Consider the following 20,801-nt stretch of genomic DNA (forward strand, 5'->3'; position numbering starts at 1 on the left):
TGGGCGGAGAAACCATGCCGCTATTTTGAAACTGGTCTAAAATCCACAGTTGGGTAGACGTCGTACTTTTTGTTCTCTGTGGACGTAAGGAGACGAAGAGAAGCCGGTACGTGTAGATCCTGCATTCAAAAGGTACATGATTCTCTCTCAACACATATCGAGTATGATGTGTTTGTGTGGCATTTCCCGTGGTAATCTCGTTCTACCCTGCTAGTATGTCTGCATCTATACAACATGAAAAACACCACAATAGTGATGGTTTACGCGTAGAACTAACAAACAATATTTTATATTGACTAAGGGAGATGTTATGCTCTTAACCGCACTTTAGATGGCTGTAGCTTTTATACAAGGTGGGCCGATAACATCGGACAGTGAACTATAAGACAAACTCACGGCAGTAGGCGTTACATCCGTTCTTTTTTGGGCACTAACGACAACGATTTGAACTATCATTTCATATATGTATGTATGTATGTATGTGTATATTTATATGTATGTATGTTTGTTTGTGTGTGTGTGTGTGTGTGTGTGTGTGTGTGTGTGTGTGTGTTGTGACAGCCCTCCTATATCCTGTTTTGATATGTAACGCTGCAAACGCCCACCCAAAGCCAAATTAACGAGCAACGAGTGTGTTGGCAACCTTTGGCCCCGTGACCCAGTTTTTAAACTGTCCCGCCCCGTCTCCCTTGGGGCGGCAGATGCAAATCGAACAAAGTTAAAAATCTACTCATTTGAGTTCAACCATTTGACACAAAATTCGGTGCGACTAAGAACATCGAAACCGGAAAATATCACATGGAGCAAGTTGAAAATATGAAATATTGTTCCCGGCTGATAATTTCTATTGCTCGTGGGGGTGTTAAGTTTTGACGACGTACGGTTGCATGCACTGGCGAATACTGGGTCCTTCCAAACTCTGCATATGACTTTTGCCTTCAAGTTGATTAATTTCTAGCTTAGATGAAACTTTGAAATTTTCTTCTCAAAGTGCAACTTCGTAGACACTATATGTCAGAATTATGCTGACTTTTACAGTGGTTTGTTGAACATCTAGAAATTGATAATGACAAATGCTTCTTAAAATCGTAAAATTAAAATTGTAATGGGAGATTATATAATTAAAATATCAGTTGAAAATAGAATATACAGGATAAACTATAAAGAGACTTGTACTGCACGCTATTCTCCAAGCAGGGGTTTTCTATGAAAAGGACATTGAAAAGAGAGATGGCGAAGATATTTACCAATAAGTAGACGAGGTGTTGTCGATGTATAGTGTAGGTGCGTACCGTACCGTTGCGCTGATACAGCCCTCCTCACTTGAGGTGAGAAGTGCACTGTCACAAATTTCCGGTTTATAGAAAACTAGAATATCATAGAATACAAGTCTTATTTATGTTTACTTAAAATCATCACCAGCTTTTGAAGAGAGCAGAAGTACAGAAGCGTGTTAAGTTAGGACAAAAAATCGGAAGCTGCATTCACGGAAATGTCTCACAGCGTTCACCGGTTTTAATGCCAGAAGTGAATACATTTCTTTCTCAAACGTGTTCTTAACATTGATGTGTCCAAATTCTAGCAACTAGCAACCGAGCGCGTTAAACCCCCCGTTACGTGTTGTGGAGGTTGATGAAAGTTTGTGCAATCTTTTTAGACCGTTTGGTAGAGTTGTCGTCGTTATGATTTGGATAGGAAGTGACTAACGTTAGCTGCTGTTGATTATGACGATTGAATTAGCTGTGTATCCATGTTACCTCGCCATGGCTGTAGGGGCTGATGTTAGCCTCTGATGCTGCTCTGTGCAATTCGTTAAATAGTACTTTTGTATTGAATGTAGCTGAAGTACCTACTTCGAGGTTGGATAATGGTTTTTCTTTGTGAGTCACGAGGATAATGGAATCTACAATATTATGTGTTTCATTGTCTTTACTGTAGCATGTATGAGTATGATGGCGCTGCTGGCACTCAATGACTTTGTTATGCGGGTCCAGGTCTACCTTTTCGTTAGGCAGTGTAACCGTTGAATAAGTTTCTTTTCAGCGTCTCCATTCCGTTAGGAGCGTCTTTGACCCACAACAAGACATGGATGTGAGGACTGCCTCGGATCTGGTATTCTACTCTCCAGAAAACTCGAATTGTCCATGTCCTTTTTTTCGTAAAATTAAAGAGGAAGCTTGTACTATAAAATTACCCAATAAATTCGGCTAACGTAAACTACTAGGGTCAGTCTGCCACTGACTCTCGTGGTGTTCACATCGGTTGAGGCTTGGCTAAGATAGTCACACCACCAACACAAGTTACTCTCTCAATAAACCTTTGTAATAGACCTTAGTAATAGCCTACGGCTAGTTGGGCAACCCTGGCATGTACATGCTGAACCAATAGATAAATAAATAAATAAAAAACCTTTGAAATGTAGTCAGATAAGAAATTGATGTATGGCTATACATGAAGAAGTTAGATTTATGTAACCCAGAATATAAATGGCAACACTGGCTTACCATGCTCTGTTTGGTAGTATAAGTAAAGACATTTGCTAGCAGTTCATGTGCAGTTCTTCTACCTTACGAGTTCTACAGCGCCAGTCAGTGTCTATATAACTGGCTTTTAGAATACCATGTAGACACCACAGCTACAAGTCATATTTACAGACGTACAACTACCAAACATTTGAATTCAAGTAAGAGGAGGGCGTTTCCAGGTTGCAAATATAGGTACAGTACATTTTGAAACAACTTTGAAAGGCTGATTTGAACGTTGATATTTGAACACAAGGTTGATTTTTTTTTAAACTGAAAGTTGTTTTGATTATCTAACTTTGTCTACATTCATTATGTGTCATTATGTATGGTTTCATAATGCTACTTAGAAAACCAGTAGAAAACAATATTTGAATCTCGTTCACCAGTATTATGCTAATCTTCTCCAGTCATTGTTTCTAAGTTGAGACAGTCTGGTAGTTTTATGTGTTTATGTATTTATGGGGGTCAATCCACCTTTCGAACTGCAGCAAGGCCACAGTGGGAAGCACTTCCTAAATTAGTTTATGGTTCTGGCCCCAGGCTTCATAAATCGCCATCTAAGTAAATAATGCTTGAAAGCGATGATGGAAGTGCCGAGCAGCCACGATGTTTTTTGTAGTTATAATTGGTTCCTTGCAGTTTTGATTGATAAAGAAAAAATACCATTTGAGATAGCAGTGATTGTGCGTAGTGAAGATCTGGCCAGCTTAACTTTGCCAATAAGCCTTACGCCGCCATGGCTGTAGGGGCTGATGTTAGCCTCTGATGCTGCTCTGTGCAATTCGTAAAATAGTCAAGTCATGTCAATGTTTATTGTACAAAGATTGTAACAGGTACAATGTAAGGCAAAAATAAAATACTACTGGCTACTAATATCAAATCTTAGATTTTGAGCGATTACGTCATCAAATTAGCATAAACTAGAAAGGCAACATTTGCGAGCAAATACAGCATGTTTAGCCATACTCCTCGCCATGCAAAAAATGGTCTCTCCCAAAATAACAATGGACCATTCTAAAATACTTCCACTAAAAGAATGGATCACCCCAGTCCAAAATTGAGTTTAAAAACAATTATCAGTCCCTCCATACAGGAATGTAGTCTTCCAGTAGCACCTCAACACAATATGGACCAGTCCAAAACCATATCCACTTATTAATTAACAAATACACTTCTGCTAACAAATGGACTTTTTCATAATCATTCCAGCTCAAAATTGAAAGAAATAATCAAAGAATCCTCCCCTTGCAAGAATGGGATATTCCGCGCCATCTCCATGTAAACTAGACCAGTCGAAAAAGATCCGCTGAAAATTACACTCTTGCGCATAATCAACCCAGTTCAAAATTGAATTAAAAAGATCAAGTTTTCCATAGCATACATAATGATATATATGAAGATTTGACAGGAGAAGAAGGAAATGACCAAAAACAACATATTTCAGCGATAGTATGGGTGAAATATAAGAATGTGACACCCCTTTGTTTGAATGCATGATTCAATAGTATACAATTCTTTGATTAAAAAATCGTTTTGAAAGACTGTATGCCAAACATTTGAATGAGGGCCTGTGTACATAACCAAGGCAGACACATGTCAAATTTCACATTATTTTGGTTTAATACATAGGAACTGGAGATGTGTATCTTTGCTCAAAAAAAGAGTGAACAAAGCCATGTAATCACATGTCCTAGGAATTCCCATACCATAGTTGGATATTAGCACACCTGCGCCAGAAATGAAAGATATTTAGATTAATTCAATTGACCAATCAGGTGGTCGCAAGGCTCACAGGCATGCAAGGCCAGGTGCAAGGCACTTGGGGTCACTGACCTTTAGGTCATATGTAGTATTGAAAGTGACAGAAGTGCCAAATATTGTCAAGAAAGCCCCAAATAGATCGTTTTGAAGATATGTATGCCAAAAATGAGAATGTAGTCCTTTAAATATTTCTTCAAGGCACATATACAGCAAATTTCAGGTCATTCGGTTGAAATACCAGGGCCCAGGAGGCCAAGATATGCATAATTGGTCATAAAAACCTCAATAAAATCACTTTCAAGGTCAATATCAAAAAAAGGAAAAAAACGCAGATTGGTTTTTGCCTACATTACCTTTGTACCAAATTTCAGGTCATTTGGTATAAAAATGACAGAGATGAATCCATTTGAAGATTTGGCAGGAGGAGGAGGAGGAGGAGAAGAAACCTGAGTAAAAACAATATGTTTAGCCATACTAGGTATGGCTAAACATAATTAGGAATAATAAATCATGAAAGTTACATCTAATTACATATGATGTTATACATGTTGGAAAACTAGTGTGGTTGAGCAAGAAAACCTGAGAAATATCATTGTTCTTAAAAAATTAGTGACTTTTTGTATAAAATGCCTGTCAGAAACCCGTTGCCATGGCAACAGGAACAATGATAAACTTGAACTATTATCATGGAATTGTTTCCAACTAAATTTTAGGAAAATTCACTAAGTTTGGTAGTCCTAGCATACATCGTTTGGCAGTTATACGATGCCAAAGTTGGCGCGGGCACTTTTAGTCCCCCCAGTCTAGATAGGATTAAAGGAAAATGTGGATTCTCCTCATTTTCTGCATAAATTATGATAATGAGCATTAATCATCAACCCCAAAACTTGTCAAAATATTCTCCATAGATTATTGCAACAGGATATGCACAATAACTACAATAAGATCCACCAGAAATATATTTAGGGGGCAAAACAAAATGGGTCCGTTTGGACCCCATACGGCCAGATTCGTCGCAAAAATGTGTCGGTCGGATGAGGGTTAACGCGGAGTGATGTCTACACCAGGTCAAACAGTTGTGTTTCTGTGAACAGTGAAAGTGAAAAGATAAACCCCAAAAATCGCAACTACATTCGTTTATTTTTTTTGAAGACGAGATCGTTTGATTTTAATTCTCTATATACGTATGTATGCAAATATGTATGCATGCATGTGTATGCTATATGCCTCCAAAGCTCACAGTGGCAAGCCCTTTCGGTATCAATGGATGTGTTACTCTTAGTAACCTTATACCTTTTGGCCCAGTTTAAGTGTCATATACCGCCTCACGTGAGACGGCTGATGTGATTAGAACAAAAGTGACAAGTAATACATTTTCTTTTATCTCCATTCGCCACCAAATTTGATAGAATTGAGAAGGGGCAATTCCACATGATGTATGGGTGTTAGTTGCCATTTCCGAAACATTCGGTAAAAGTCTTATTGAGATAAATAACTGTTTATATAAAAATATACTAATTTCTATCATTCGTTTGAAATTCTATATTCTACAGCGTTACAACATATTAGAAATATTCTAAACATAGATTACGTTATTCATATTAGTTTCTAACATGTTGGAACATAAGGTCACCATTTGTTCTAACATCCATATATTGAACATTACGGTCAGTGGGCAGGGAGGAAAGCAATTCGCACATCCATGTGAAGCAAAGGGGACCATGTCTCCCGCCATGCATAGACTGCTAACCACAAAGGAGCTTGTTAGCATCTACTGTTATGGGGGCAATAACCCAAATCTACCATTTGGAAAATGATGCAAATATTTACAACATGTTGGAACTCTAGAACTATTCAGAACGTCAAACAAATGTTAGAAATTGTTCTAAGTAACGAGATCTTTGTGCCTTTACTTTCAAAAGGGTTCTCAACATATATAGATGCAATCATATCCAAACTGTCATTTTCAATTGTTTGAACAATTTCGACTATTACGACTAGTTTATTCTTTTATTCAAAATATTTCAAACTTATTACAAAAAAGTCCATATGATTTCAATAGTCATTGAGGACTTTACTTTTAACGATGATTGCATTGTGCAATTGTGATTGATGTTTTTTTTAACATATGGCTAATATTGCACTGCTTTCTCGTGTAGGTGCAAGGATAAAGAGCCTTTCCCTAACACAGTAGTTTCCTTAATACATGCTTTAAAAATGCAGGAGCCTCGGTGCCATGGCTCCATTGTGGCAAATATTCACAATCGTTGCACCATTATGGAGGTGTATATGTGAAGAACAACAACGATCGACAACATTGAAATCACGTTAGAATCAAATTTTCCTGTTATTTCTAAATTGTACTGTGATGTCGTAAATGTGTAGAGATCGGTTCATTGACAAACAAATTCCTAATCAGAACCACGAATTCCTAATAACAAGAGGAACTGGTGCTATCTGAAACCTGTAGCAAATGATTTACCAGGTGATCTATAAATACACGGAGTAACCAATCAGTCTTTTTTTGTTAGCCATCCACTGACCTTTGATATTAAGATACATCTCCAAGTGGTTAGATGTAACTAACGTTTGTTGGGTTCCTGTCGTCCTAGGGAAGCTACTTGTGTCAACCTGCTCTGGCGATTTACGAGATGGCCCTCACGTTCATCGTCATATGTGCCATTTTCACTATTGGAGGTGAGGCACATGGTATATCATGATTCATAGTAGGTGTGGAATTATGGAAGAACACTGGTCTATTCTTAATTTGAATACTAAGAAAAACAATGGCAACAACAGCAACATTTCTTTTATCAAATTTTGAACACCACAGTGACGGGTGCCGTCGACCCATGGACTACAACTGGTGATTTGAGCAGGCTTTTGAATGACCATTTCGGGGACAACCGCCATCATGTCACCAACCCTGCTGCCAAATCTGCTGCGGTTAATTTCATAGAAAACACTTTCAAGGGCTACGGCATGCAGGTAGTCAATGAGGACTTCGACACAGACAACCCAAACGTAAGGATATTTCAAGTTTTTGTGTCCTTGAAATTTACGTTTCTTCTTTATTCTTCTTCTAAGGTACCCCTAGATGATCCCAACATGGGCAAAGTAGGGAGAAGGGGAGGCCCCGGGCTAGAGCGGGCAGATTTCACTCTTAATCATATCACTGTTGTTACTACATGAGTTTTTTTGTTCAAAAACCAATCATCACAGCTCTTTTGTGAAAATCTTAGAAAACGAAGATGAAGTCTTACTCCCCCGGAAAGGTTTCCTGTGCCGTAGGTTTATTGGCCCTTTGCTTCGTTTTTTCTGTACACAGAATAATTGTCTGGTGATTAATCACACATCGGTACAACCAGCAACATATCATAACAACAGTCACTTGGCGAGCTCACCTATTTAATGGAACGCCATGGGCCAAACGTAGCATTTGGTAGAGGCTAATTCTGTAGAGCAGTTTAAAGTTAGGGTAGCCCATCATTATGGCTACGCTTGGGCAACATCTCGAGCCCACTATACTAGTGGTGGTGGTACCAGAAAGAAAGTGATGCGTGAAAACAAAAATAGGTAAGGTGAAGTGATACATGTGTGTATATGATACCACACAAGGGTCTAATACTGTCCCTAGAGATGGACAGGGGTGGAGTAGACATAATGATTGGCTACTCTAACTTTAAACTGCTCTACAGAATTAGCACTCCCCTATGACTTGTGCCCCGTGAGGGATTTTACTTAGAACCGCATAGATGTAGATAGGTTTAACATGTAAACATAGATGATATGTTGTAGTCGCACAGAGATGTGATATGTGTGCATCATAAACAAGTTATGATTGGGATTTAACGCCCTAATCGCTTTCTTTGTGCTTGCATCAGTGCTGATGATGATTGAAGGGGGAGGGGTATATGGTCGAGAGACTCTATTTAAAAATGTGCCTTTTTGTTCCAGTTTAGAGGCAAAAATGTAGTAGGAATGTGGCCGGGTCGCCTGACCGGGACGCGGCTGGACAGACCCATCGTGCTGACAGCTCACTACGATAGTCGACGAGACAGGGCTGCGGTCCAAGACAACGGGTCCGGTCTGGCCGCCCTCATGGAGGCCGCTCGGCTCATCACATCCCAGCCCTGCGTGCAGGAATACCTGGTCGTGTTTGCTGCGCTTGACTTTGAGTTTGACGAGGGTCCAGGTAAACCGCTGCAATAATGCCACTGTCACAAAGTAGATAACTTGATCGGTCGACGATTCTGCGAGCTCTAAATTATCATGATATGCCCGGTGACGCGCGATTTTCAAAGATCGGCCGATGTTCGCAGGTATTGGAGTCACATCCAATGTGACAGGGTGCCGTTTCAAGCGAAAAATACGCTCAACCCTCTGTCAATTTCAAACATGACCCGCCCGTGGTGTATATGGTGTCATAACGTCTTGTCATCACGATGAGGTGGTTATAGCAAATGACCAGGCGTTTTAATATGACATCAAATACACCGAGGGATAGGCGGGTCATTAAAAAATAATAACGTTATTACCATATAGCCTATCCTAACTGACCCATATAAGAGTAACGAATTCCTGTATGACGCATATATCCCTTAATACTATACATGTAAATACATTTGTCCAATTTTTTAGAAATGCATTTGAAAGTTTGTTCTTGTCCTTTTTGTACAGAAGATTAAAGACTTCATCTTGAAACCAAAATTTCAAAGAAAATATTTCATAACATTGCAATCTTTACATGTCAAATCATTTTCAAATCGACTCTACTCTACATATGATAATTCACAAATATATGCAACCTTATTTATAACATCATTTAGAGAAAGATACGTGACTTAAAACTCGCGTATGCATTGTATATTGTTTTGATCATGATGGTATCATAATTGATGAACATAGCACAGGAATCTTGCAATACCATTCATGACTTTGAATGAAAGTGGCTTCTTTGTGACATTATTCTTGACTAGAGCAATATTCCTTACCACAGATTTCGACAACGCAGCGTGTTATAACGGGTACTGTGGGAGTAAAGATTTCGTTGATCAGGTCATGGCCCGGTATCTTGATTCTGTTGGCGTCAACGTTGCCAACATCAACGGCGTCATCATCTTAGACTCCATCCTCAACTTTAATGACACCCTAGGGGCACAGTCACTTCCCGAGACCTTCAAACAGGTGAGCCATAACACTATCAGCTAGCATGCGATAAAAACAATGGTTGGGGCTATAACCAAAAAGGATATGATGTCACGGTGTCAACGTTCGATAGTTGACCAATAAACATGTCGCCAACAAATAAAAATAATCATTATAATAATAAAAAGACTGTAGCTAGGATCATGATAAACGCGGCATGAAGGCTTCAATAACTTTCCTCAAATATAAAATCATTGTATTTCTGGCAGGTTCCTGGCTTAAAGGAGGGGTACGAGAGTGTAGAACAGGACGGCTTCCGGGGAAACTTCATCTTAGTGGCCGGCCGACAGGAGTACGACTTCCCGCTGTACTCGGCGTTCTACAACAGGTGGGACGCGGCCGGACATCCTCAGTACAAACGGCAGGTAGGAAGGAAATATAACTTACAAATTACAATGCTATTGCAGATGTTTTCATCTTACAGGGCATGTTATACCAAATGAACCAACGAACGTCCTTTGTTTCAGTCGGTGCTATTCCCTCTGAAGGATGTGGTCTCAGCTGTAGAAACACAGTCGGATCCTAACTGGGAGGTGTACAAGCAGTTCATCGGTAACGACCTGACGAGTTTCTGGAACTCCAGCACGGACATCAAGGCCATGCTGCTGACTGACACACGTAAGTAGTACTGTAGAGGCATCCTCACTAGATAGCTTTAAACAATGCATGCAGTTAGATAGGCGAAGGTTAGATGTGAAAGGTCGTTCGGTGCAATCTGACCAGATCCTGCCGCGCCGCGTGCCTGCGAAGCTGGTGTGTTACGCCGAAGGGCGGTTATACCGGCTAAACAGATACAAAAGTTTTCCCTCTGCGTAGGCGGTTCACGTTCAGGTAACAAAAAAATTGACAGACAGTAAACTTTCAAAAGAGATAATTGCACTTGTAAATGGCCTACAGACAATATGGTTGATTTTACATGGTGTGCATCAGTGTCCAATCGTGGAAGAGGGAGACCCAACCGCGGGGTTGATGACAAGATGGTCTTGACGGACGCCCGGCTTGAATTCCTCAAGAAGATCACAGATGCGGTCACCAGAACAGTGATGGACCTAGCTGAGTTCAAGCTCGAGTGTAAAGGTGATATCATTCGTTGAATAGTTATGACATGCTTATGATTTTATAATTGCAATGCTATCCTAATTGTCTTGGAATTAAATTACTGCTTCCTTTCACTACTACATGTATATATATATCATAAGAACTATTTTTCTCACTCTAAGATTTGTAATTCTAAGACTTGTCTTGACACGACACTGTTGCTGTCTTCTGTTGAGTTTAGATCCTATGACTGCAGCTCCCCCATCCTTCCATGAAGGAACCGAATTGACCGGGATAATTACCCTACCTCAGGGGGATCGAAACATGACTGCCAAAGTGGACACATTCACATCTTCCGGAAGGATTGTGATTTCTGTGGTGATAACCACGCTCGGATGGGAATATACCTTTGCAGGTACTGTACATACTATATTAGTTTCAACTTGAACGGGTGTCAAAACATTTCCATGCTATCCATTGATCACATATATATTTCAAACCATACTTGAAGCAGGCGTGGATACGACATTTCAAATATCAGGCAAGAATTGCTACATAAATGAGCATGATATCCATTAAAACCATTTCGGCTCAATATCTTTCCCTGCAAGGACGCTTCAATGGAGATAATCATCGTGTGGCGCTAAGGAATCCAACCCCTGACTGGGACGGAGTGAATTGTGTCTTGTCGGGTCACGTGAGTATAACATTGGGATTTTAGTGTTTCTTTGACTTACGGAATGGACTTATACTGGTACTACGTTTTATACTGTTTGGGTCATAAACCTTCGTTTGAAGAGGTTATTGTAAGATACAACGTTTTTTCACGTTACTTAGAACGACTCTTTAACGAACATTGCATTTGTTCTCAGCTACATGAAGTAAACAAGGGAGTATTGTTTGTGGGGGAGATCAACGGAATGTGCGGTGACGATTGGCCACATGATATCATCCCACTTATAGCCAGCGACTCCACAGGTACGTAGCCTCGGTTAGAAATAGCCGAACATGGTCTCCGGACCTTCCGGAGACCATGATTAGGAGTGCTTCGGGAGTGGTTCGGCTGGCGTTCGGCTCAGTCGGCTGGTATTCGGCTGCCCCAGTTTTAAAAAAAAAATTAAACATTCGGCTCTGAACGGGAGGTCTGGAATGAGTTGGCTGGTGTTCGGTGTGGTCGGCTTGTGTTATGCTGGTGTTCGGGAGTAAGTTACTCCCAACTAGTTTCCAACCTACCCATGACTCACCCCAAGGCCGTAGACAAGTCTCGTCTAACTCAGTCCCAATCAAACTGGCTACAACCAGAATGTGGGTGAATTATCACCTCCGACCTTCACACGACCAAAAACAAAGAAGAACTCTAAAAGTCTTATTGAAGTTAACCGTGATCCAAATTTTATCTCTCGGTGATGTTAACAACATAGTAGAAGGGATTATTTTGATCAAAAGCGAAAATGATCCCTCATTTGAAAGTCGCTGAATATATCCACTTCAATTCGTGAGAGGGTTAGCAATCAGTCGGGGATTGTAATTAGTCAGGAGAGATTCGACAGTCTGCGACTAGAGGTCGGGATGGTTGTGAGTAGGTTAGAGAGCATTCGGGGCTCAGTCGGGAATAAGGCATTTACTGGTTAGCCGATGGTTGGGACATGTTCGATAGGCTAGGCGTGGCCCAAAGCTCACCATAGTCGGCTGTTGGTCGGGAGTCATGCTCGGTTATGTGTAACGTTATATAATATCCTCATATAATATCCGCACCATAGTAGCCAGCGACTCCATAGGTCACAGTTCTCAAGTCAAGCACAACAGACTGTAAGAGTCTCAATGCTGCAGACAGATTTTAATATATCTTAAGATACAACAACCCCTACAATTAAAAAGGGTTATTATATGAAATACTATTTTGTCATTAGAAAAAATATCGAAACTAATGATGCATGCTAGCCCTTATTGTATTAGTAATTAGGATGTTAGGTTTACGTAAAGCCACGGTCATGGATTTATCTTTTTTTTGTTTCTGCCATGTATTTTTAATACTTGTAACCCAAAATGTCAAGGTTGTAAACAAAAGAAACATAAAAATGACTGAAATAAAAGATAATCACTTCTGCTTTTACAGGATCGTGTGGCCTCTTCCCATCAACCACTACGGAAAATCTGCGCTCGCTTCTGACCGACCATTTCAGCGAAAACCGCCACCACGTGACCAACCTCGCCGGGAAGCGGGCGGCAGCAGACTTCATTCACTCTACATTCAAGAGTTACGGCATGCAGATTTTCATCGATGTATTCGACACAGAGTATGATGGGGTGAGAAATGTTTCAGCGATCTTGTCTTCAACAAGCAGTAATATACTCATCAATGCGTGTTTACCTCAGATCAAAGAATCAAGAAACAATTAAATGATGCATCGGGCCCCGAAGCCAGAAATTTTTCCCGGTGGACTGATGGGTCAGTTGGGGGGGGGGGGTGCTCGCACGATTAGCTCACGGCTTCTATTTGTTTCCGGGTCCCGCGTTGAATTTAAATCCTAGTTAAAGTCACCACAGGGCCCCACCGGGCTCAAAAATGCCCCGGAAGCACCACGGAACCACTTTGGGGTGTCGCCCGAAAGTGCAAAAAAAAACTCTTTTTCGAATTGGGACCGAAGCATAACTATAAGACTGAAGTTTAACTTGGGTCAAAATTAAAATATCTACCGAGGGGTGCGAGAAGCTTGAAAAGAACAAGGTTATGAAATGAATCCACTTCTGTGTCTCTCTCAGTACCAAGGTCAGAATATTATAGGAATATGGCGGGGCTTCCACCCTGGAGGAAATCCTAGACAAGAGAAACCTGTGATTCTGGGAGCTCACTACGACACCTGTAGGAACAATCCAGGAGTGGACGAGAACGGATCCGGTCTTGCAGCTCTGATGGAAGCCGCTAGGGTCATCACCTCACAGTGGTGCATCCCTAACTACTCCGTGGTCTTTATCGCGTTCGACCTGCAGTGTGGCGAATCCCCGGGTAAGCCGTTATCACTGACGATGATGGGAGTTAAGATACAGAGGAAGATTAAGGATTTAGCCAAGCTACGTAGACAGCAACTGATTACGTATCCTGGCTAAAATCGCGCTCCCAGCAGCCTGTCTGACTCATATACAATGCTATGCATAAGAGAAGCTATGTAATTGTGTGAAACTTGCTATTTTTGTGCGATGAATCAAACTTTGACTACGGCTAGACACTGTCGCATATCTCTTACTTGCTGGTCAAAGGTGAAAGAATGGACATAAAAGTAGGAGTAAGTTTATCTAAAAAAACAAACAAGTGTACAATGTATTTTTTTCAATTTTCCTCAGATACCCATGACATGTCAGCGTGCTCTAAAGGACTGTGTGGAAGCAAGGAGTTTGTGGAAAATGTTCTTACCCCATACATGGCCTTTCTTGACACGAAACTATCGGACATTCGTGGTGTGATCATTATGGACTCCATACTGAACTTCAACAACACAAAATACTCCCAACAGGTTCCTCCGGGGTTCGAAAACGTACGTGTACCTAGTATCGAAGTTGATAAGGTATAGGAAGTTGATAAGCTATAGGGGAAAAAAAGTTATATATATATATATATATATATATATATATAGAGAGAGAGAGAGAGAGAGAGAGAGAGAGAGAGAGAGAGACAGAGAGAGAGAGAGAGAGAGAGATAGATTGATAGGTAGATAGAGAGATAGATATAGATATATAGATAGATATATAGATAGATATATAGATATAAATATATATAGATAGATATAGATATATATTTAGATATATATATAGAGAGAGAGATAGATAGATAGATAGATAGATATGTAGATATAGACATAGACATAGATATACATATACATATACATATATATATATAGAGAGAGAGATAAAGATATAGATATAGATATATCTATATCTATCTATCTATCTATCTATCTATCTCTCTCTCTATATATATATATGTATATATATATATATATATATATATATATATATATATATAGAGAGAGAGAGAGAGAGAGAGAGAGAGAGAGAGAGAGAGAGAGAGAGAGAGAGAGAGAGAGAGAGAGAGAGACTGTGTAAGGAAATACTTCAAAGAGACCAGACTTTTTGCTACATCATCTCACTACGGAACACGTGTCTTCACGATTATACATATCTTTTGATAGACTCCCTTGTGGGACGAGGAGTATGTGCAGGCACAAGCTGAGGGCTTCCGAGGAAATTTCATCAGTATATTCACCAGACAGGGCTACGACCAGTCGCTGTACTCCATCTTCCACGACAGATGGGACGAGGAGTGCGATCCAAAGTACAAAAGACGGGTAGGTACTGAAAGATTTCGGTCACAGAAAAGCTATGACAAGCAAATAAATCTTCATCATCAAGAAACCGCTTTCATCCCAATAGAAATTATGTTCTCTACGCCCAAAATAGTTACTCAAGCAACTGGATAAGGACAGGACTGGAGAACCAGGTTTTATACTAAAACTCTGAACAGATATGTTAATGAGTTTAAGACTATTATTGAGGTTAGAACTATTTTGGGCGTATCTTACTACATGGATGTCTAACTTCCATCAACGAATCATGTTCTTTGTTACATTTTGAAGGACGCGCTTATACCCTACAAGAACATTGCCGATGAGATAGAGTCCACCTTGGATCCCTACTGGGGTTTTTATCAGCACGTGTCACAGGACCTTGGCAGCTTCTGGAAAGCCAGCGATGACATCAAGGGACTGCTCTTGTCTGACACAGGTTAGCGGGTCTCATAGCCATAATGCACTTTCACGTTGCGCCACAGTCACCATGCTGTTTGGTTGGACCTGAAAAGCCAGTTGCATGTGTATAGTGAACACGTGATTGCACGTATGCGTATATCTACAACTTAATATACTCTACCTGGAAACCTCCAGCTATAAACATCCAATATGACGGACAATAGTTACGTCATATTCACGTGGGTGCAAAACCCTATAAAACAGGGTTCCTTCGTGCTACGTGCTTATCACGACAGGATAAGGATAGATTTATAACAGCAGTTGAAGTACTTTGAAGGAATATATTCAGGTTCGTCTTAGCTATGCAGATCAAGTAAAATAATTTTCATAAGAAGATTTCGTTTAGCCCTCATACCCCCTGACATCAGTGATATCTTGTTTTTATTGTTGCCCATCATTACATACAATGCTTTGGCAATGTAAGAGGAATATTTTGACGCATTTAGGTGTGAATAATTCCTACTCCTAATCATAATTATGCAGAAAAAGATCGGAAGGACCACGTTTTGCACTAACGATACTAAGTCCATTCACGCAATTTTCGTAGTAGATGTCAGGTGTCAGAAAATTTTTGTTCGGATCAAAAATATACTACTGGCACTTCAAAACATACATCTGGAGTCCAAACGGAGGACTGAACTAATGTTTTCCCGATTAATTTCCTGTGCACCATCAAGAACAAAATCGCGGCAGAGAAGTTGGCAGTAACGAGAAACTACCGCTGACGGACGAAAGGCTAGGATTCCTGAAGAAGATAACAAACGTGGTGATCAGGACTACGATGGACCTGGCCGGTTTTGATGAATTTGGATGTATCGGTAAGGTTCCTTTACATCATTTCCATGTATCTGTGCTTCTTTCGGAATTGATCGTTGAAATACATGTTCATGACTTAGATAAATGGTTATTGCATCTTTTTTCTCTCTTTTTTTTAATAACTCAAGCTCCAGCCAGTACTGCCCCGCAAGGGTTTGACAAAGGCATGCAGTTGGATGGAAAAATATCTCTGCCAGAAGGAGACAAAGACTACAGCCTCGTGATCAATACATTCGAGCTTACGGGAAGGGTCGACGCTACCCTTTCCAATAGCACATGGAGCATCGATATGTCAGGTACATTCTGTTCACTTCTCGGAAAGTTCTAATGTCATTTATGTGTGATGTTATCGTCTAAATTAAGTATGTGATGAGCCATTCATCACAAAAAAAGGTTAGGGATCTAAATTTGATCAATCATATTTCCGCTGTTACTTTATGAACTGCATAGTATTAGAGATCACTGGAAAGCTTGTTTCTTACCCGTTGCAGTGATCGAAGCCAAAATTTTTATCATCCTACATTCATATACTCAAATGCATGTAAAAAAATATGTGTAGTCAATGGTAGGTGTAACATTATAAGATATGAATTATGCAAATACATTCCTAAATTACATAATTGGTGCAAAAGTGCCATAATTCTTCTTTGGGGTATTATGATTGGAATGTCAACACTGTGACCTGTGTAAGTTAGTTAAAGGTGTACATGACCTAGCATAGTTCATGCAAATGTCGAAATCATCTGCACAATCAGAACATTTCATGGAGATCAATAGTTATTAGTGAGGTCTCTCTTGAGTTACAAAAGCGTGGTGATAAAATATGGGGTATCATTTTAGACGAAAATGTACAAGCTTTCCGATGATAGAACAAACAATGCGAATCATTGATAGAACAGCAGACGTATGATAAAGGGAAAATTTCAAACTACGAAATGCAATACAATTGACAGGGTATTCACCGAGATATAATCCAACGAAATCAAGTTTCCGTACTTTTAGTCGAATATCATTGAGGAAGTGCAATTATTACAACGGACACTAATGAAACAATTGTCGACAAACATTCCTGCAGGTCATTTCATCCCCATACCACAACTTCTATTGCTGCATTTGCTAGAGCCTGAATGGCAGTCATTGACATGTATAATGGTTGGACACGTGAGTATCTTTACTACCTAAAACACATTTCTGCATGTATAAGCCGCCGAGGTGACTAGAGTTCCTCCACTTAACAATTCTAAGTCAAACACTATACGGGGCATTCAATTCTGCAATGGTCTTGCTGCCGTAGCAATAGACCTGAAGATATTTGGTCAGCCATAAAGCATTTGCTGAAAATTATACTTCCGTTATGACGATGCTCTGTAAAATCCTATGACCTCTACTCGTCACATGAGCGATAAGGCCTGGGTTCAATCCACGATGAAGTCCTACTTTTTTTATCTCCGGGAAAAAGGTAATATTTTCAGTTTCAGTTTTGTGCACAAGACTTTATTTTGCTCGTTTTGCAGCTGGGGGAGAGCGGTTCTGGTGTGCTGTATTCGGGTGCCGCTCACGGTTCGTGCAGTGACGCCTGGCCGGATGGCGATGTGGGCTTCATCTTTAACAGTTCGAGAGGTCAGTAAATTAACGTAACAGTCCCTCATCTCCTCCATATCCCTAGTTGCGCACTTTTAAATGCTTGTTGACATGGCCGGATCTTAACATGCCTAGTGATTTTAACCTACGAAATTCCAGTTAGGGTGCGTTTCCCCTCGTATATTCAATCATTTACGATGCTTTGTCCAAAGGTAAACAAACTGCCGGCGGTACCGGTGGCCTCGGCACGGGGGTGGTTGTTGGGCTGTTGGTTGGAGTCATCCTCACGCTCCTTGTCGTTGCTGCTGTTTGGTTCTTCCGTAAGAGGTGAGTCCCTTCATGTTAAAGTACTCGAAAAGCTCGTCTATTCCTTTGTCAAAATGACATCCTATTTTAAGGTCTCTCAAACTTTCAACCAATTTTCTCATAGATAGCTAGTGACAATGAGTGTCATGTAACATGAAATATTCTCTTTGTATTACAACGAGTAAGATGTACCGTCTATAATCTCTTCATGTTCCTAAAGACTGTGTATATCTTACAGACGGCCATCAGGACGAGGCGGACCGTCCTTCCAGCCTCTGCAAGTGTCTACCTAAGTCATGACCCATATGCATGGAAAGCTTTTACACTTGGGTCCAACGGTGTCTCAAGCCATCTCTTTGAGATTGTACCTTTGAGAACCTTAGACATCGTTTCACCGACTAGTTATTCTGTACTTTTAAAAATTTGAAGCTAGAATTAATAATTCAAGATTAATGGTTTGTTTACCTGTCTGTGTCTACCTAAGCCATGACTGCTACTTTGACACTTGGCTCAAGCTTGTGCCGGACTATATTATGTCTTAGAATCCTAGGGACTCGATGTTCATTTGAAGTTGTGATTTAGAGAAATTAAGACATCGTTTGCACTGATGAGTTGTTAAGAACTCAAATATACTCCAAACATAGCAGTAATCATACATGATTGATCTTCATGTTAACAGTTATTTCTGAGTACTTGACTTCCAATTCTAGAACTAAAGAGTGAGTTGAAGAATATAGATATATGAAAAAAATCGAAAATTGCAAACCAGAGTAGGATACGTGACCTGTAATGTTAGATTTACATAAGAGTAATCTTAATTAAAGCTTTATCGAAACTATTGTTTATCTGTCACATTGCTGCCAGTGTACATGTGATGTTATGTGTTAATGTTCAACCCAGGGAATAAGAAATTATGCTTTTGCACACGTGCTACGTTGAATATATATACAATGTCAGAAACCAATGTTCAAGAAACTACTTTGTTCAAACAAAGCTACCAAACCACTATACTTAGTTAAATGCACGTCTGAGTACTGATATGTTAGATACAAATCTTGATGCTATCAAAGAGCTAAAGACATTTAGGTGAGGAAAAACACAATACTGTTCAAATTACCAAGCCCCGAATTTAGAGGTATTGTCCTTTGTATCTATTGAAATGGAGGTTATGAATCAAATGATGTGCGGATCATTCAATGGCATTTGAATTAACACCGCTTAAAAATGGGTCAGCGTCTTCTCTATTTTTCTTTATTTTTTTATCTTATTATTTCTTTGGTTAGCTAGTTCATTGATTTTCCTTATTTCCTTTGATCTTGTATATCTATAACCATTTGCTCTTCTCTTTTGTTTTATTCTATTTACGGATGTATGTATGTATGTTATAATCAACAGTAATTGTTATAACCATACGTAAATAATCACAGTTTTGGGGGAAAACCCTCAATAAAACCGGGAGGTTTCTAGTTCTACGATATTTCCTCTGGCGCACTTTATGTGCAAGTGAACAATAAACAACACAATAATAAACACACACAAACATTGCACACTGTGTAAAGAAAAGGGGGTATTAAATTAATTACATATTGGCGGTTACAACAACAAAAGGCATATCCGATAATTGTGAACATTCTTCAACTTATTATGATTTTCAACATGATAGTTGATTGACAGACGCCACACACAATGGTTACTCAATACAACGTTACTTGTACATGTATACTACGAAGGAAATCTTGAGCTTCACGCTGTTAAAATCCCACTTACTATATATGAACTGTAGATAACTCAGCACCCTGTACCTCTTGAACTGATCAGACTTGCTGCCATACAGTAACTTGTCCGTCGATGGTGTAACGTTGGGTAACCTAAATTCGTGGGGTACTTAAAGTCGGGATTTTTCGAAAACGGGGTATTTAGGGATATGTGCTAGATGCAACATCAGTAATACCGCTAGAAATGCAAACTTGACAGACTAACGTATTCAGAACACTGTCTGAAAAGCTTCGATAACCACACATTAGAAGTTGGCGACGTCAAAAACTCTCCGTCCCTTATTGACAGAGTCTGGGGGCTTCGTGGGAGACTCACACTGCTCGGTTGTTCGCTGGTTTATAAGACAAATGTCACATCTCCTGCCTGCTAAACACAATTATTTACAAGACAACTTATTAGAATCCCTTTTTTTTAACCTGCAACTGGATTCTAAGTGTGATCAATCATCAAAACTCCTCTTTGTTGCTACAACCTACGGCACGTGTATTTTCCCGCCGCCATATTGTTACCCAGAATCATGTCGTCAAGCAGACGACAAAAGGTCGTGAGGAACACTTTTTTGTCTAAATGTTGCGTGTGATAGTGGACTGAAGACGATATTTTCCTCAAAGTTTGCTCCTAACACAACAAGGAACACATGGACATAGCAGTATAACCATTGCTACGGCATCCAGCTTACTTGCCATGAATAATGTAACGTTACACGTTGCCATGACGGTGGGGATCGACTTTGAGTGACGTTCTACCGGTACCGACTCAACAAACGGGATGTTAGCAAAGGCCTGATGTGTGCGGTGCGGCCGTTTTTTCGTGTATTTTTTTTTACTTGGACACGTCTATATCCATAGCACTCTCCTCAAGCCAAGGATGGAACGAATAGCTGCTGTATAAAATGTGATTAGCGGTAAGATATTCAAGACGAATCTTCTCTCCCGAATTAATGTGCCCCCCTGTCTGACAGCACCGTCATTGAACGTGCGGCAGACGG

The 20,801-nt window shown here is 40.0% G+C and overlaps 2 protein-coding genes across 2 annotated transcripts; both read left to right on the plus strand.

Moving 5' to 3' along the window:
* Positions 1 to 6,937: 6,937 nt before the first annotated feature.
* Positions 6,938 to 10,120, plus strand: LOC136435227 (uncharacterized). Its single transcript, XM_066428532.1, has 6 exons — positions 6,938 to 6,983; positions 7,120 to 7,310; positions 8,244 to 8,481; positions 9,286 to 9,473; positions 9,704 to 9,859; positions 9,962 to 10,120. The coding sequence occupies exons 1-6, from the start codon at positions 6,938 to 6,940 to the stop codon at positions 10,118 to 10,120; spliced, it is 978 nt and encodes a 325-aa protein (XP_066284629.1).
* A 307-nt stretch (positions 10,121 to 10,427) lies between these two features.
* On the plus strand, positions 10,428 to 19,264 carry LOC136434925 (uncharacterized). Its single transcript, XM_066428039.1, has 15 exons — positions 10,428 to 10,571; positions 10,774 to 10,947; positions 11,144 to 11,229; positions 11,405 to 11,510; positions 12,649 to 12,839; positions 13,296 to 13,539; positions 13,875 to 14,065; positions 14,720 to 14,875; positions 15,164 to 15,311; positions 16,012 to 16,152; positions 16,279 to 16,446; positions 17,226 to 17,311; positions 17,665 to 17,770; positions 17,944 to 18,058; positions 18,276 to 19,264. The coding sequence occupies exons 1-15, from the start codon at positions 10,472 to 10,474 to the stop codon at positions 18,328 to 18,330; spliced, it is 2,067 nt and encodes a 688-aa protein (XP_066284136.1). The 5' UTR covers positions 10,428 to 10,471; the 3' UTR covers positions 18,331 to 19,264.
* Positions 19,265 to 20,801: the final 1,537 nt, after the last annotated feature.

Source organism: Branchiostoma lanceolatum, chromosome 5 (assembly GCF_035083965.1).
Source record: "Branchiostoma lanceolatum isolate klBraLanc5 chromosome 5, klBraLanc5.hap2, whole genome shotgun sequence".
Lineage (NCBI taxonomy): Eukaryota > Metazoa > Chordata > Leptocardii > Amphioxiformes > Branchiostomatidae > Branchiostoma > Branchiostoma lanceolatum.